The sequence below is a fragment of the Sabethes cyaneus genome, chromosome 2 (genome assembly GCF_943734655.1).
Source record: "Sabethes cyaneus chromosome 2, idSabCyanKW18_F2, whole genome shotgun sequence".
Taxonomy (NCBI): Eukaryota; Metazoa; Arthropoda; class Insecta; order Diptera; family Culicidae; genus Sabethes; species Sabethes cyaneus.
In genome coordinates, this window is record NC_071354.1 from 229,984,029 (window position 1) to 230,002,197 (window position 18,169).

The window sequence follows — 18,169 nt, forward strand, 5'->3', positions numbered from 1 at the left end:
CGCAAAGCCAAAAGGAAATCACGAGTCAAATTTTGCGAAAGCATTCAAACTCTGCCAGAGGCTACGCGTCTGCAGAAAGCGATGTCAAAGGACCATTGCAATGGTCTAGGGCAATTGAAAAAAGAGGATTAGGGATGGGAATCGAAAGCCAAAGTATCGATATCTGGTATCGCAATATATCGGACCGATCCGATACTGAGTAATGAGTATATCGCAACCAAAATATCGATACTTCGATATTCACCGATATCGAAACCCGAAATATTCAGAAAGTTTTCAGATACGATCCGTCACGGGCTTACGATGCAGCCACCTGCCTCGTTTATGTCGCCGGCATCTAAATGTAAATTATTACAAATTAACAACAAATACCATCCGGACCTGGAGATTTCATTGGTTCAAAAGAGCTGAGTGCCCAATTGATCGAGGCCTCCGTAAACAATCGGCGTGCAAGTAGAACCGAATCATTTGGCACATTGTGTAATGACCCATTCCACTGATGCTCGCCTATGTTTTGCCCAGTGGTCACTGTCGAAGTTCTGATGAACACGCACTTCCCTGGTTCGACAGTGACCACTGGGCAAAACATAGGCGAGCATCAGTGGAATGGGTCATTACACAATGTGCCAAATGATTCGGTTCTACTTGCACGCCGATTGTTTACGGAGGCCTCGATCAATTGGGCACTCAGCTCTTTTGAACCAATGAAATCTCCAGGTCCGGATGGTATTCTACCCATTTTCCTACAAAAAACGGACGGTGTTATAATGTCCGAGCTCATCAACCTCTTTCGAGCCAGTTTCACTTTGGGGTATATCCCAGAGAATTGGCGGAAAGTAAGGGTGGTGTTCATACCTAAGGCTGGCAAAAAAGACAAAACCATGCCTAAGGCTTTCAGACCGATAAGTCTGACTTCAACGCTTCTTAAGCTGATGGAGAAAATCACGGATAATTATATCCGCAATGAGTTTTTAAAAAACTCTCCGTTACATGTAAATCAACATGCATACCAACACGGTAAATCTACGGAAACCGCACTGCACTGCTTAGTGACGTTAATTGAGAAATCGCTCAAATATCAAGAGACGGCACTTTGTGCTTTTCTTGATATTGAAGGCGCTTTCGATAACACGTCCTTTGCGTCAATTAATACGGCTCTCTGTCAAAAGAGAATCGACCACACTACAATGAGCTGGATTCAAGCAATGCTCTCGAGCAGACAAATTACAGCATCATTTGGAGATACGTCGGTCACGATTTCGGTGATCAAAGGATGTCCACAGGGAGGAGTTCTCTCCCCCCTGCTCTGGTCACTGGTGGCCGACGCACTCCTTCACAAGCTGTCACAGCTTGGTTATGAGACCATTGCTTACGCCGACGACGTTGTACTTATCGTCAGAGGAAAGTTTGACGCAGTACTGTCAAGTCGCTTGCAAGGAGCTCTAAACACCACCATGTTATGGTGCTCACAAGAGGGACTTAATGTAAATCCCACCAAAACAGTCGTTATACCATTCACTAGGCGAAGGAAACATACCATTACTCCGCCTATACTGAATGGTGTCAGACTGGGCTTCAGTAATGAAGTCAAACACCTCGGAATAATTCTCGATAAAAAACTGAACTGGGCTGCCCACCTAGATTATGCTGTTAAGAAAGCAACTTCGGCTATCTGGGCATGCAGGTCACTGTTTGGCAAAACCTGGGGATTGAAACCTCAACTAGCCTTCTGGTCATATACTACTATTGCACGGCCTAGGATAACCTATGCTGCAGTCGTATGGTGGCCAAAGGTGAATGAGGTGACAGCCCAAGCCAAACTAAACAAAGTTCAGCGCCTGGCCTGTCTTACAGTTACCAGTGCCATGCGTACAACACCTACTGCAGCCATGGAGGCAATGCTATGCTTACTGCCTTTGCATCTTCATGTGAAGAAGGAAGCATAGCTCGGCGCACTACGGTTGCAAAGGAGTAAAACCATACTCGAAGGTGACCAAATCGGTCATCTTCGCATACTTCGGGAATTCAATCTGACACCCTTAGTAACTTCAGTCTCTGACTGCATGGAAGCCAGGCCCAATATGGACGTTCCATATGAGGTGATTGAAACAGATCGCTCAATGTGGAATAATGGAGGGCCAGATCTTCCATCTGGAACTATCTGTTTTTTTCAGATGGTTCAAAAATGGGGGCCTGCACAGGCTCCGGAGTCTACGGACCCGGCATCAGGGAAACTATCTCATTAGGAAAGTGGCCCACCGTTTTTCAAGCAGAAGTATATGCCATATACATCTGTGCGACAATATGCTTGAAACGAAAGTACAGGCATGCGAAAATCGGTATCTTCACGGACAGCCAAGCAGCACTACTGGCTCTCAAGTCCGCCAAATGCGTGTCCAAATTAGTTTGGGAGTGCAGCACAGCATTGAGGGAACTCTCCCGCCAAAACAAAGTTTTATTACTTTGGGTGCCCGGTCACTGCGGAATCGAGGGCAATGAATTTGCTGACAACCTAGCAAGACAAGGATCAGCTCAGCAATTTATTGGTCCTGAACCGTTTCTGGGCACCTCCACATCCGCCGTGAAAGGCGAACTGATGACATGGGAAAAGCTAGAAATAGCATCCCGTTGGAATCAAACACAGGGTTGTAGACAAGCTAAACAGTTTATCTACCCAAACCCTGCAGTAGCTAAAAAACTACTCCATTTAACTCGTAGTGAACTACGCACGATCACGGGACTCCTAACAGGACACAGAACATCATTTAAAGAATATCGGCAAGGTATCTATCATCTGACACCTGCCGCTTTTGTAACTCTGAACCTGAAAGTTCAGCGCATCTGCTCTGCTATTGCGGAGCTCTTGCATTATCAAGGCACAACTTCTTAGGAAGTTTCCTTCTTACTCCATATCAGGTATGGAGCCTAAATCCCAAAACGGTCATTGGCTTTATAAACCATGTAGTACCGAATTGGGGCACAGGATTACAACTATTCCGCTCAACTCCATCAATGGGTATGAGCGATCCGTAAACTGTGTACAGCAATCGGGGCCTGCCACAAAAGACGATCATTAAGACTGTCGCAGTGGCCTTTTAACCCAATGCCCTTCTGGCATACAAAAAAAAAAAAAACGAAAGCCACTCTAATTTTCATCATTTCTTAAGTGGATTTAATGAATACCCCAAAAGTTCTTGTGCTGATTTGACTCAAACATATTTACCTTCCGATCCGTTCACTTTGAATTCATTAAAAAGCGATTAGAAAAGGATTTTATTGAAATTACGCGACTGACTTTATTTCTAAAATTCGTCGTACCGTTTTAAAATCCGTCCATCAAAATTTTTCATCGTCCGAACTAAAAATCACAATAATGTTTACGAAGCTAGCGCGCATGTATTTGTGTAGGACGGCATGACAAATGTTATTCTGCAAAATTTCTGCTGGCCAAGCAAGTTTTCCCGGCTGCAAAATAACGACAATGCGTTGCGTGAGTTGTTTTCATTTTATGAATGACGGAAATTGAACCGATTGGTCGACATTTTCTTCTTCGTCGCATGAAAAAAAAGTAAGAAATTTGGCTGCTAGGAATTCTTTAATGAAAAAAAGGCATTTAAATAGAACTCAGCTCACTTTGATTGATCGCGTATGATAGTCAACAAACTAAAATATTAGGGAATAACTAATTTTGCATTGTGTATCATAAAAATCGCTGATATTTTTAATAATTTGTGTTGGATAGGACGGGAGTAGGTAATTACGACGAAGCAGCAACATACCCTAGGTAAAACGAGACAGCAAACGCATGGGATAAGACCGATAGAACGCTAGGCAGGTAATTTAGTTTAGGTAACTATAGGTAGGTTTAGGTAATATAGGTAACGATTTTAAAAATCCTGGCAACTATATATATGTCCGTCTCTGCTTATACGGCCACAAAGCTCGACAAGGCTAATCGTTCAACTTAGTTTTTTTCTGGTCGATAGAACTGCGAAAAGTTTTAATTGTTTGCTAATTCAGTATTATTTGATTATTACAAGTGGTTTGCTCGTATTGTTGGTGAAATAGTTTTGAGTTATCGTGGCTTATAGGAAAAAAACAAAACCGAGTATCAAAATGACAGACAAAATCGAAATGAGTTTGGAAGATATCATCAAATCGCAGCAGCCACAGCGTGGCGGTAATCGTGGAGGAGTCTCTCATTCCGGCGAAAGAGGTAGCGGACCAAGAACAAGGCGTACTCATAATGGATCATCTGGTGGTGGACAACCACATTCGAATCGTGGTCCCTCAGCTAGTGGCGGCGGTGTCCTAAAGGGACGCAACCGAGGCGGAATTCAACGTTCGAAAAACACACGAGGCGATGTAAACAGCGCTTGGAAGCATGCCAGCGCTCTCAAGCATGACCTGCGAGATCGTCTTTTGGCGGCAGCCGAACTTAGGAATAGGAACTTAGGAATAGGAGGACCTGTCGGACAGGGCAACACCAAGCTGATGGTATCAAACCTGGACTTCGGCGTATCAGAGTCTAACATAAACGAACTGTTTGTCGGTTGTGGACCTTTGAAAAGCGCATCAATGCATTATGATCGATCGGGTAGATCACTGGGCACAGCAGACGTTGTGTTCGAACGTCGGTTTGACGCAATAAAAGCAATGAAACAGTACAATGGAGTTCCGTTGGATGGACGGCCGATGAGCATACAACTAGCGACCTCGGATATCCCATCATCTCGTGTGCCTCGGCTGGGTGGCGGAAGTGCTCCTACTCGTTCACCACGCAGAAACGTTAGCAGTGGACCGTCAAGAGGAGGCAACCGAACGAGTCATCGAGGTGGAGATCCCCGCCAGCAGCAACGGAAAAAAACAATAACAGCGGAGGAATTAGATGCTGAACTAGATGCGTACTTTAAAGAGTGTGTGTGAAAGTGTGAAAAAGCACCAACATAGAACGCGATCATTAGAATCCTCTTAACCACTCTTAAGATCATGACGTGCACAATTTTTGTTTGTGTAAATAAATTAAAAAGGCACCGCCACATTAAGTAAAAACTGTTGATCTCTTACCTACATGTAAAAAATAAAACTATAAATATTTTTAATGATTTTCTTTTTTTTATTGCGGTTTGGAAACACATCCAAGAAATAGAGTATTTTTTCCATACCAGTCTACCATAGCGTACAACTATCGAATGATTGGGATTTTGGCCGTTCAGGGCCAAATCAGGGCTTCTACGAATGTGTACTTTTATTAGCTGTTGTTATATCGCAGTCGAAAAATACTAGTTAATCCATAGCGCACAACGTTAACAGTTTCTAAACGATGGAATGGAACTGGTGGCATTTTAATTCTGTTTTTTCTAGTTTCAGTAAACTGAATCATTTGGCAATCAAATCAAATTTGGCCCTCAAATAGTCTCCGGAAATCTGTTTTTTCGTAAGAGGTATGAAGTTGACTTTTATAATACTGTTATTTTTCTCGTATTGGAAAAATAACAGTAATATAATAGATCATAAAATTGATATCGTGAAGTTTCCCCTTATAACAAGACGGCCAGAGAGAATTTAATTTGCGCTAAATCATCGATTTCAATTCCTTCGGAAAAATTTATCAAGATTGAAGTTTGATGTTGACGAAGACTGTCCTGCCGAATATTAACAGTTACAGTTCAAATACAAAACGCAACGCTTAACTTAAATTTTAAAATCTGAAAAAAATTACGAAATTGCATTATTTGACGACTTTACAGAGTAATGCTTTTTTTAACCCTCAATTGATCAACCTAGTAGACCTGTACCCTTTTCATATATCATACTTCGATTTCGGCATGTTCTTTTTGTATGGCTCTTGTTCCTAATATTATCCCTTGAAAAAGACACCAACAAAGTATCGAAACGTCGGGAAAACATCAAACTTCAGTCTTGATAAATGTCTTCGAAGACTGCCCTGCCGAATATTAACAGTTACAATTGAATCCAGTCGATAAAAAATACAACCTATTTGAACACGTATTATGGAATTTTTGAATGCAAAAATAGTGATTATTAACGGGTGGCAACTAAAATTTTGGAATTTTTTCGCAGCCCTTATGCTCAACAACAAACGAGGTTAGAGAGAAATGAGAGTATGTATGTGCTAGCTCTCTTTCTCCTCTTTTTGTTAATATTTTTGTTTTGTTTATGCTTGCCCAGTTTTGCTACAAATGGCGTCGAAACAAGAAGCATTTCGGGTGCGAGTTGTACACTTCTTCGAACTGCTAGAGTGACTATATACAGAGTGGCGACAAGTCATCCCAAATGTATGCAATGCGGTTTTTCCAAGGGTTTTCTTTCTCTTTCCTGCATACGCGTTGGATAGGTCGTCTGCTCGATTGGAATGACACTGACAGATAATTATCATTCCAATTTTGACATTGTCGCCACTCTGTATATAGTCACTCTACGAACTGCAAATGAAATTTCGGCAAAAAGTATATGGTTTAACATTTAAAAAGCAAATATGTTGCGGCTTCGACTGTTTACCATATCCTAAGATGCCCAACAGCTATTCGCAAGCAAGGTAGTGGAAGACCAGCCAAAATTATGGACGCAGAAGGACCTGGTTCTCTTTCTCGTTTCTTCAACAACAAGCCCTCTCGTTTGGCTATCAATTAGGATGCACCAGACGAATGTTTGAAGAAAATTTTGATCGCATTTTTACCCAAAAACCACGACCCGAAAAATCTGTCTCAGTGCGCCCAATCGAAAATTTCTTCGGGATTTTGAGTTCCTTGGTGTACAAAAATAACTGGAGAGTCACGAATTGCAAACAGTTGATTGGTAGAATCAAGAGATGCATTCGCAAAGTTGACATGACGGCCGTACAACGCACCTGTTACGACGTCAAACGAAAGCTTCGCCGATTAGCCGATTACGGACCGTTTTCAAATGTACACTAATTTTTTTTCAACAATGGATTATGTATCTTTAATTTCGGTAAATCAGATCTTCTTCATGTAAGGGTAAACGGGGTAACAACGCCCGCCGGGGTAAAGCCGCCCACCATGGTTTTACAGGGCCTTGCTCAAATTGGTGTTAAATGTTGATGACAGTCATATTACTGAATGCGTACGCAATATTTTACAATACCTTGTACAGCAATATCGTATAAACTATCGGAGAAATAAATAAAAACAGATTTTTCGTTATAATCGTTTCGTTTTTTATAACCTTTTTCCCGCAGAACATAGGGTTTATTTTATTCAAAACGTTAAAACTTTCAGTACATCCAACCCATATCGCATCTCTGATCCTGCCTTCATCCGACAGTACCTAAATTATGTAACTGTTCATGCAGTTTTGTTGAAATAATAGTGATATGTGTAAATCGGTCATTTGGGGGTAAAACCGCCCACAACGAACGGCGCAAGACTGTCGTTCATAATGCTAGTACGATAAGGAGATTTTTAACCCTTTATAAGGCCGTGGCAATTATATTGCCACCAACGAAAAATATTTGTTTTGCGTCTATAATGACATCAATATAATTATAGAAGCAAAATAAAAACTTTTTGTTGGTGGCAATATAGTTGCCACAGGGATAAAATAATTGCATAGTTTGGACCAAAGAATCTCAGATTTACATAAAACAATGTAAATGTGCTTAACTTGTAGCTGGTAGACTGTTTGAAAAAATCTAAATCGCCAATTTTCCCTGCGAGCGCTATGGACATTTCTTTGTTTTCTCGGATATAGTTGTTTTCAATAATTCCTCCCTCTTGGAACAAATATCACGGAATAAACATTTTTTTATGAAAATATAGCAAACTTTCTTAGCAATGCAAAAATAATATGTATCTGGTTCATCAATCAGAGCAATTTGAAATGTCAAAAAATGACTTACCGGATCAATTGCAGGAACTTTATTACCCATATTGTTATATTTTATCTTAGATCCTCTCTAGTCCTTAAAGATTGACTCCATGATACCTAACCCGATCCATCTTGTTGTCTAAGGAAACTACACGGTATCAATTTCAAGACAGTTGGTACCTATACTACTGATAATCTTCCAATACGAGTGGTTGCCGGACACTCTTTCGAAATTGCGAATCTCGGGGAAACATGTATTGTTTGATGTCAAACTGATTTAATTTATTTAAATTAGATAAATTCACGAATCCAATGTCACCAGTTTCGTTCAAATCGGTTGAATATTGTTAAAGTTATACGCTATGGCGGTTCTGCCCCGTTAGTGGGCGTGCTTCACCCCGCATGGAAAAAATACTCTATTTTTTGGACGTGTTTTCAAATCGCAATAAAAAATAGAAAATCGTTACAGATATTTATGTTTTTATTTTTTACATGTAGGTAATAGATCAATTGTTCATTTAAAGCAGATAAATTAGAAATTGAGCTACAACTTTTTTTACACAGGTGGTTTTGCTTAAGTGGGCGGTCTTGCCCCGCCTACCCTTATCTTTGTCTTTTTTTTGACAGCTTGTGAAAAAGATTTTAGTTGCCACCCGTTAAACTGTTGGCAACTGGGCGCGTGAATGCTCACTAGAAAACACTTACTTTGTGGAAATCAATGGAGTATCGGAGAACGGATTTGAATGATGATTTCGAATTAATATAATTGAAATAATAGAAAATTCGGAAAATTATCAAAATGGCGGGCTTTTTTTTTTAAATCTATTTGTTTTTTAGGTTTTCCAGAGAAGCGTTCCTCCTCAAATCTCAATAACTGATCAATAACTTTGCATACAATTTTATTTACTCTTACACCCTTAAAAAATTGCTGGTAATTTTATCTATCCAACGACATATAAATTGTTCAGTTTCGTTCAGTAGTTTAGTTGTTATTAGCATTTTAAATCTTTCATTCAAACGTTACACTTCTATTTTCGTTTTCACAAAGGCTACCCAGTCCCAGTATAGTAAACAAAGACGTAGTCCTACGTCAAAAGCATTTAAATAGAACTCAGCTCACTTTGATTGATCGCGTATGATAGCCAACAAACTAAAATATTAGGGAATAACTAATTTTGCATTGTGTATCATAAAAATCGCTGATGTTTTTAATACTTTGTGTTGGATAGGACGGGAGTAGGTAATTACGACGAAGCAGCAACATACCACCCTAGGTAAAACGAGACAGCAAACGCATGGGATAAGACCGATAGAACGCTAGGCAGGTAATTTAGTTTAGGTAACTATAGGTAGGTTTAGGTAATATAGGTAACTATTTTAAAAATCCTAGCAACTATATATATATGTCCGTCTCTGCTTATACGGCCACAAAGCACGACAAGGCTAATCGTTCAACTTAGTTTTTTTCTGGTCATAGAACTGCGAGAAGTTTTAATTGTTTGCTAATTCAGTATTATTTGATTATTACAAGTGGTTTGCTCGTATTGTTGGTGAAATAGTTTTGAGTTATCGTGGCTTATAGGAAAAAACAAAACCGAGTATCAAAATGACAGACAAAATCGAAATGAGTTTGGAAGATATCATCAAATCGCAGCAGCCACAGCGTGGCGGTAATCGTGGAGGAGTCTCTCATTCCGGCGAAAGAGGTAGCGGACCAAGAACAAAGCGTACTCATAATGGATCATCTGGTGGTGGACAACCACATTCGAATCGTGGTCCCTCAGCTGGTGGCGGCGGTGTCCTAATGGGGCGCAACCGAGGCGGAATTCAACGTTCGAAAAACACACGAGGCGATGTGAACAGCGCTTGGAAGCATGCCAGCGCTCTGAAGCATGACCTGCGAGATCGTCTTTTGGCGGCAGCCGAATTTAGGAATAAGAACTTAGGAATAGGAGGACCTGTCGGACAGGGCAACACCAAGCTGATGGTATCAAACCTGGACTTCGGCGTATCAGAGTCTAACATAAACGAACTGTTTGCAGGTTGTGGACCTTTGAAAAGCGCAACAATGCATTATGATCGATCGGGTAGATCACTGGGCACAGCAGACGTTGTGTTCGAACGTCGGGATGACGCAATAAAAGCAATGAAACAGTACAATGGAGTTCCGTTGGATGGACGGCCAATGAGCATAGAACTAGCGACTTCGGATATCCCATCATCTCGCGTGCCTCGGCTGGGTGGCGGAAGTGCTCCTACTCGTTCACCACGCAGAAACGTTAGCAGTGGACCGTCAAGAGGAGGCAACCGAACGAATCATCGAGGTGGAGTTCCCCGCCAGCAGCAAAGGAAAAAAACAATAACAGCGGAGGAGTTAGATGCTGAACTAGATGCGTACTTTAAAGAGTGTGTGTGAAAGTGTGAAAAAGCACCAACATAGAACGCGATCATTAGAATCTTCTTAACCACTCTTAAGATCATGACGTGCACAATTTTTGTTTGTGTAAATAAATTAAAAAGGCACCGCCACATTAAGTAAAAACTGTTGATCTCTTATCTACATGTAAAAAATAAAACTATAAATATTTTTAATGATTTTCTTTTTTTTATTGCGGTTTGGAAACACATCCAAGAAATAGAGTATTTTTTCCATACCAGTCCACCATAGGCTACAACTATCGAACTATTTTGGCCGTTCAGTCATTAAATTATAGTAGACGTTATATTTTCCTTTTTACGCCAACGTTTCGATCCGGATTTGGAGCTTCATCAGGGCTTCTACGAATGTGTACTTTTATTAGCTGTTGTTATATCTCAGTCGAAAAATACTAGTTAATCCATAGCGTACAACGTTAACAGTTTCTAAACGATGGAATGGAACTGGTGGCATTTTAATTGTGTTTTTTTTCTAGTTTCAGTAAACTGAATCATTTGGCAATCAAATCAAATTTGGCCCTCAAATAGTCTCCGGAAATCTGTTTTTTCGTAAGAGGTATGAAGTTGACTATTAGATTACTGTTATTTTTCTCGTATTGGAAAAATAACAGTAATATAATAGATCATAAAATTGATATCGTGAAGTTTCCCCATATAACAAGACGGCCAGAGAGAATTTAATTTGCGCTAAATTATCGATGTCAATTCCTTCGGAAAAATTTATCAAGACTGAAGTTTTATGTTGACGAATATTAACTGTTACAGTTCAAATACAAAACGCAACACTTAACTTTAATTCCAAAATCTGAAAAAATTACGAAATTGCATTCTTTGACGACTTTACACAGTAGTGCTTTTTTAACCCTCAATTGATCAACCGTGTTCGGACGTTTCCGGAACTAATTTTTTGAGCAGCTTGATTCTCGATCATAGACAGCTAAAAACTGTAATCATTTATTTTAGTTAACTTCATTTTTTGTAACAATAACTTGTAATTATCTATACCCACATGAGTAGTTCACGCTAGTTACTTCATCCGAAATTTTCAACCTCACTTGACTATCTCTCAACTCCTAAAAATCATTCTCCATACGGATTTACAATGTTACAAATTAAGTTAAAGTTAATTTACCTTTTTAAAGCACAAATTCTCTTTAATTACTTCAATTTAATCATAAAAAACTCCTACACTACCACTTTACTTCAATTAGCCTTTTGTTTGATTTTTCTTCTTCCGTTTACTTCCGTCGATGACAATTCGTCACGATGACAGGTCGTAGCGATGACAGTTTTCACTCACTGTTCAGGAGCGCTTCTCACCTCCGGTAGGGTTGCCAGTGGTGCCGCAACAGCCCCGCCCCGTAATTCTGGTGAGGGTCCACCACTAGAACCAGTTTTACGCTCTCCTACTTCAGGCACCGCCAACTTAGCTACCGGGCGTTTGTAGACACCCTTGGTTGTCCGCACTATCGCTTGCCTAACGCGCCCGTCGATGCCCTCGATAACCTTCTCCACGATTCCTCGAATCCACGTCTTTCTATTCTCGTTGTCTGCAAGGTAAACTACGGCACCAGGCTCGATCGGTTTTTGATTGTCGTACCACTTGGTCCGCTTGTTAATATACGGTAAGTACTCCAACAACCACCGTTGCCAAAGCTTGTCCGATAACAACTGGGACCGCTTATAGCTGTCCTTCAACGCTTCCGCTTCGCTCGCTGAAACAACATACGATTCTGTGCCACCTGGAGGGTAGCCGCGAAGGAAGTGATTGGGTGACAATGCTTCCTCTGTATCCGTCCCCTGCGGCATGTATGTCAACGGTCTCGAGTTGATCGCGTCTTCAGCCTCGGCCAGAACCGTCAGCAATACCTCGTCTGTCAGCTTTCGCCCGTCGTTCATCGCTGATAACGCTTCTTTCGCTGATCGCACCAGTCGTTCCCAAGCCCCGCCCATATGGGGGGCTGCTGGTGGATTGAAGTTCCACCTCGTCCTCGCATCCGTGAATACTTCGCTACAGCTCATACCGATGTTCTTCATCACCTCCTTACTCGCCGCTACGAAGTTCGTCCCATTGTCTGAGAAAAACTCCGTTGGCATTCCTCTTCGACACGCAAAACGCCGGATCGCCATCAAGCATGCCTGGCTTGACAAACTATGGGCTACTTCTAGGTGGATTGCTCTTGTGACAAGGCAGGTAAACAATGCCACCCATCGCTTCTCTACACGCCGACCAACGGTAACCTGCAAAGGACCGAAGAAGTCCACCCCAGTAAAGCTGAACGGACGACGATTGGGAGTTACGCGTTGCACAGGTAACGGTGCCATCCTTGGTGCTTCCGGTTTGCATTTTCTAGTTTTGCACCTCATACAACTGTCCATCACCTTCCTGACTTCGGCTCGAAGATGTGGTATATAGAACCTCTGGCGCACTTCGTTAGTGACCGTCTCTCGTCCTGCGTGGCCGAGCTTTTGATGGTAGTGTTCCAGAAGTTTCCGCGTGATATGGTGGCCCTTCGGTAGTACTATCGGGAAACGCAGTTCGAACGGAAGAAACTCAGCTGTTGATAATCTTCCTTCCATTCTAATCACATCGAACTCATCTAACATCGGCGAAACTTTGTAGAGAGGACTGCTCTTCTCGAGTTTGACTCCAGTTGATCCCTCTGTGCGACGACTCTTCAGCAAAACTCTAACCTCGTCCGGGAACGCTTCAACCTGAGCAAGCTTCAACAGCGCTCTCTCTGCCACTTGATACTCCTCACGGGTCAATGGTTTCACGATCGTCTGCAACTTCGTCATGACCAACGCTTTGACGTTCGTTGATGCTGGAACTGTTTCGATAGCCTTTCCTAGCCTCTTGGTCCGTAGATTGTCGATAAACCTCTTCACACATGCCAGCGTTCTGACGAGCACGTTCCACTTGGAAAATCTGGACACGTCCACTAACTGAGCTTGTACTTCGATGTCGTGTAACAAAAACGCCGTTCGCATCTCTTCCTCTACATTCGGTTTCGTGGATCGATGCTGCGGCCACTCAGACTCTGGTCCATACAAGAACTGTGGACCCCGGAACCAAGAAACCAGCTGTGGGCCTTTGTTCCACTTGGTCAATTGGTCTGCTACATTTAACTTGGTTGGCAGCCAACGCCATTCCGATGGCTGTGACCGGCTGATGATCTCCCCGATCCGGAATGCCACGAACGGCTTATATTTCCGTTGGTCGGAGACAATCCATGACTGCACGGTGCGGGAGTCCGTCCAATAGAAAACTTGCGTTACTGTCAAGCTGTGATTCTCTTTGATTGTGTCTGCCAGACGACATCCCAAGACGGCTGCCATCAGTTCCATCCGGGGGATCGACACTTGTTTGATCGGAGCGACCTTTGATTTCGCCTGTACCAGCGCACACCGAGGGATACCACCAGCCAGGATGCGAAAATAGCCTACACATCCGTATGCCTTTTCGCTTGCGTCTGCGAAAATGTGTAGTTGCAACGTTGAGTAGTCGAGAGATAACCCATCGCCGAAGTAGTACCGAGGAATTTGCACCGCCTCAACATCAGCTAAGTGACCCGTCCACAATTTCCAGTTTTCGAGTGCTTCGCCTTCGATGACTTGATCCCACTCACAGCCCATTCGCCACAGAATTTGGATCAGCGCCTTCGCATAGAAGGTGAACGGTGCCAGTAGTCCTAGAGGGTCAAAAAGACTCATGACGCAGCTAAGCACTACACGCTTTGTAGGCACCTGTTCGTCGTATAAATACGGTAACAACGAGTCACGCATCTTCGTTGTGAACGTGAAAACGTCGTCTCTTGTGTCCCAAACTATACCCAAGACTCGTTCGGGGTTGGCCGAATCAATGTGAATTGCCTCCTTATTTTCCGTTTCCCCCATGCGCTCCAGGAAAATGGGGGAGTTGGATACCCAACTCTTGATTTCGAAGCCCCCTTTAGAATGCACAAATCTTACCTCACTCGCTCTCTGGACTGCCTTTTCAACGGTGTCAGTGCTATCAAAGTAATCGTCCACATAGTGTTTGTGGACGATCGCTTCGTATGCTTCGGGGAACTGGTCGGCGAAATCTCGAGCATTTTTGTCCTTTACGTACAACGCCATGCTAGGAGAGCAGCTAGCGCCGAATATCGCACAGTCCATCACGTAGATTTCGTTCTGGTACACGAACATTTGGGCCTGCCTGTCCTCCGGCCGGATCTTAAGCTGGTGAAACATCTCGCGGATGTCACCTCCAAACCCGACGAGATGTTCCCGGCATTTGACTATTACGGACGGTAACGACGTTAAGTAGTCCGGTCCTTTCATTAATTTGGAGTTAAGTGACACCCCGTTTACTTCCGCCGCCGCGTCCCATACAAGGCGAACTTTATTTTTCTTTGGGTTGACGACGACGTTCAGCGGCAAGTACCAACACTTTTCTGGATCAGCAGAATTTAACTCCTCCTTCGTCGCTTTATGACAGTAGCCCTTCTCCAGGTACTGCACAATTTGTTGCTTTACTGCCACTTCCAATTGTGGGTTCGTTGACAGTTTTTTCTCCAAACTCTTCATGCGCCGCAACGCCATCGGTAGACTGTCCGGAAACGTGGGGTTTTCTTCTTTGAAAAGCAATCCGGTCATAAAGCCATCGCCGATACGAACTGTCCTTTCCTCCAAAATGTCTCGTGCCCTTCTGTCCTCCTCCGATTCTGGCAGCATCTCAACCGAAATTCCCTTTTCTTCGAGAGCGTACTGCGACTTGAGAAGATCGTGCAACTCTTCGTTTGACAACCCGGCACACGAGTGTTGTCCCACAAAACCTTCACCGGTGATTGACCCTTGTGGCCCGTAGATCGACCAACCGAGTTTGGAACGGACTGCAATCGGTTCGCCTGGTTGACCGATGCGCGATTCCAACGGGGCGAATATTTCGATGTGTTTGAGCCCAATCAGAAGCATCGGTGGAGACGGGGCATAATCGGCTACAGGTAATCCTTCTAAATGTCGATATTTTCCGGCCACGTCAGCAAAACTCATGGACTGTGCTGGCAACTTTAGGTTGTTCACGGTGTACACATCTCGCAAAATGAATTTTTCGTTTGAACCGCACGCTGCGATCGTCAACCGTAATCGCTGTGAATCTTTTTCCAATCTAGAGACCCCAGCGGTCCAGGAGATACGTAGCGGCTGAGTAGTACCGTTGCATTGCAGCTTCCTAGCCAACGAACTGTCGACCAGTGAATATGACGATCCTTCATCTAGGAACGCGACTATCGTAACGCTCTTGTCCCCGTTGAATATCCGAACCGGCACCATCCTAAAAAGAATCGAATTCTTGTTGAAAACGTTGTGGGTGTTACAGTTCGACTGAGCCTCGGCAGGATGTAGTAGGCTGTTGTGACGCTCTGAGCAATCTCCCACTGTACAGCGAATATTCAGCTTACACTTCGCTTTTCCGTGAGCATTGAGGCATATCTGGCATAGTTCCCATTTATCCACCGCTTTCTTCCGTTGTGGCACACTGAGCTTGCGGAAGTTCTCGCAATTACGTAAGCGATGATTTGTTTGTCTGCACATGACGCAGGGTGTTCGACCTTGCTTATTTATTTCACCGGTACCGTCGAATCCACCATGTGTGTAGACGTAGCTCTCCTGTTCCTTATTCGTGGCATTCTTCGCTTTCCCCATTTTACCACCTCTGATTTGAGCCGACGTATCGGAGTAGTCGACCACTTCGCTTGCAGCGGATACTAGATCGGACAAAAAATCTGCCAAAGTACGCAGTGTCACCGTCGCTGTTTGCCGCTTGTACCGTACCCAATCAATTTTCGTAGTCGCCGGCAGTTTTTCTACTAGCTCACGGATGAGCATAGGGTTTTTCACGTGGTCCTCCAATTTCGATGCTTCGAGGTGGTCGCAAAGCTGTTGGACGAGCACCCCGAAGGTGATGAACGACGTCAACTTGTCCGACTTCGGCGGATCGGCCTTCCGTACTTTCGCTAAAAGTGTATCCAGAAGCTGCTCGGGGCGTCCGTAAAGCATACGGAGCGTCTCCATTACTTGGGGCACAGCATCCGGTGACAAAAGGCGACTGCAAACTGCGTCTCTGGCTGCACCCCTCAAGCACTCTTGAAGACGGGCTAAATTTTCCAGATTGGAAAACCCACATGCTTCGGTGGACGTGTGATAACTGCTGAAAAACATGGGCCACTCTTCTGGCCGCCCGGTAAACGTTGGAAGCTTGCGGGACAAGAACTGGCGTGCTGTCAACTGCGCCTTGGTCGGTCCAATCCTAGCGATGTCACGCTTACCTTTCCTTTCGGTTTCCTCTTCATCAGACTCCGTCTCGGAACGACTGCTGTTATTGGATTCCGATTCGGAAGTGCTGCTATCACCGGTTTGGGCTTTAGCCGGCGTCAGTGCTCCTCCATGTTTGGGATGTTTTTTGCCGATACTCAACCCCGAAGGTCCAGCTAACGGAATAGGAGTCGAATGGTTCACGTTGTTGTCGCAGAACGCTTTAGGATTCACCATATCCTCTTTTTTCCCGACGGCATCGGACTTCTTCGAACTCTTCTTTCGCTCCTTTTCCTCTTGGGATCGCTTTCCGACGAGCTGTTTTAACTCCTGCTGTAACTTCTGACGCTCGGATTCCCGTTTATTATTAAAATCTGTCTCTGCCTTAATTTTCATCTCCAGAATCTTCTTTTCTGTATCCCACCGCATTTCCGACCTCTCTCGTTCCAGGTCTAACTGCATTTGAGCCAGCTTAAGCTTCTGAGCCTGATTCTTCTTTAACTTTTCCCTCTGCTGTTCCAACGCTTTCATTGCAGCTGCAATCTCTTCGTCTTCGCGGTCGGGATCTACCTCTTCCGCAGCAGTACCGGACCCACGGCACTCGGAACATATCCATTCATCTTCTTTTTCCACCGCTTCAGTGGCACCGACACACCCGATGTGGTACCATTTTTGACAATGATCACAGCAAACCATATGTGTGTCTTCGTGATCCGGCCGAGTACAAATCGCACAGTTGTACGCCGTTTTGTCTGGATCCTCTTCGAGGTTAGGTTGCTTCGACTTTGACCGAGGTTTACTCATTTTTTAGAATGTTCGGACGTTTCCGGAACTAATTTTTTGAGCAGCTTGATTCTCGATCATAGACAGCTAAAAACTGTAATCATTTATTTTAGTTAACTTCATTTTTTGTAACAATAACTTGTAATTATCTATACCCACATGAGTAGTTCACGCTAGTTACTTCATCCGAAATTTTCAACCTCACTTGACTATCTCTCAACTCCTAAAAATCATTCTCCATACGGATTTACAATGTTACAAATTAAGTTAAAGTTAATTTACCTTTTTAAAGCACAAATTCTCTTTAATTACTTCAATTTAATCATAAAAAAACTCCTACACTACCACTTTACTTCAATTAGCCTTTTGTTTGATTTTTCTTCTTCCGTTTACTTCCGTCGATGACAATTCGTCACGATGACAGGTCGTAGCGATGACAGTTTTCACTCACTGTTCAGGAGCGCTTCTCACCTCCGGTAGGGTTGCCAGTGGTGCCGCAACAAACCGGGTACACTTGTATCCTTTTCATATATCATACTTCGATTTCGGTATATTCTTTTTGCAATAAGTTGCAGTATGTTGCGGAGTAGCTTGCATTTGCAGGGTTTTATGCTGTAGGATTTTTACATTTGTATGGTTTTATACTGAAAACTCGAAGCAACACTCGCGCGCCGCGGTGTGGTCATGTTGCGAAACATGCTTTTATGGAAAATGTGTGGTTTGTGAATGGACGATGGAATTAACACGAGTGTCACGTCTGTTTGTCTGTGATAATACCATTGGCGGAACTAGCGGGGCCAAGGAA

At 43.3% G+C, this 18,169-nt stretch overlaps 3 protein-coding genes across 3 annotated transcripts; 2 read left to right on the forward strand and 1 right to left on the reverse strand.

Annotated features, from left to right (window-relative positions):
• Positions 1 to 4,116: 4,116 nt before the first annotated feature.
• LOC128736747 (THO complex subunit 4-like) lies at positions 4,117 to 4,926 on the forward strand. Its single transcript, XM_053831234.1, has one exon. It carries the CDS (start codon positions 4,117 to 4,119, stop codon positions 4,924 to 4,926), a length of 810 nt encoding a protein of 269 aa, XP_053687209.1.
• Positions 4,927 to 9,457: 4,531 nt separating this feature from the next.
• LOC128736748 (THO complex subunit 4-like) lies at positions 9,458 to 10,267 on the forward strand. The gene has a single exon (XM_053831235.1). The coding sequence runs from the start codon at positions 9,458 to 9,460 to the stop codon at positions 10,265 to 10,267; it is 810 nt and encodes a 269-aa protein (XP_053687210.1).
• Positions 10,268 to 11,583: 1,316 nt separating this feature from the next.
• Positions 11,584 to 17,385, reverse strand: LOC128736749 (uncharacterized). The gene has a single exon (XM_053831236.1). The coding sequence runs from the start codon at positions 17,383 to 17,385 to the stop codon at positions 11,584 to 11,586; it is 5,802 nt and encodes a 1,933-aa protein (XP_053687211.1).
• Positions 17,386 to 18,169: the final 784 nt, after the last annotated feature.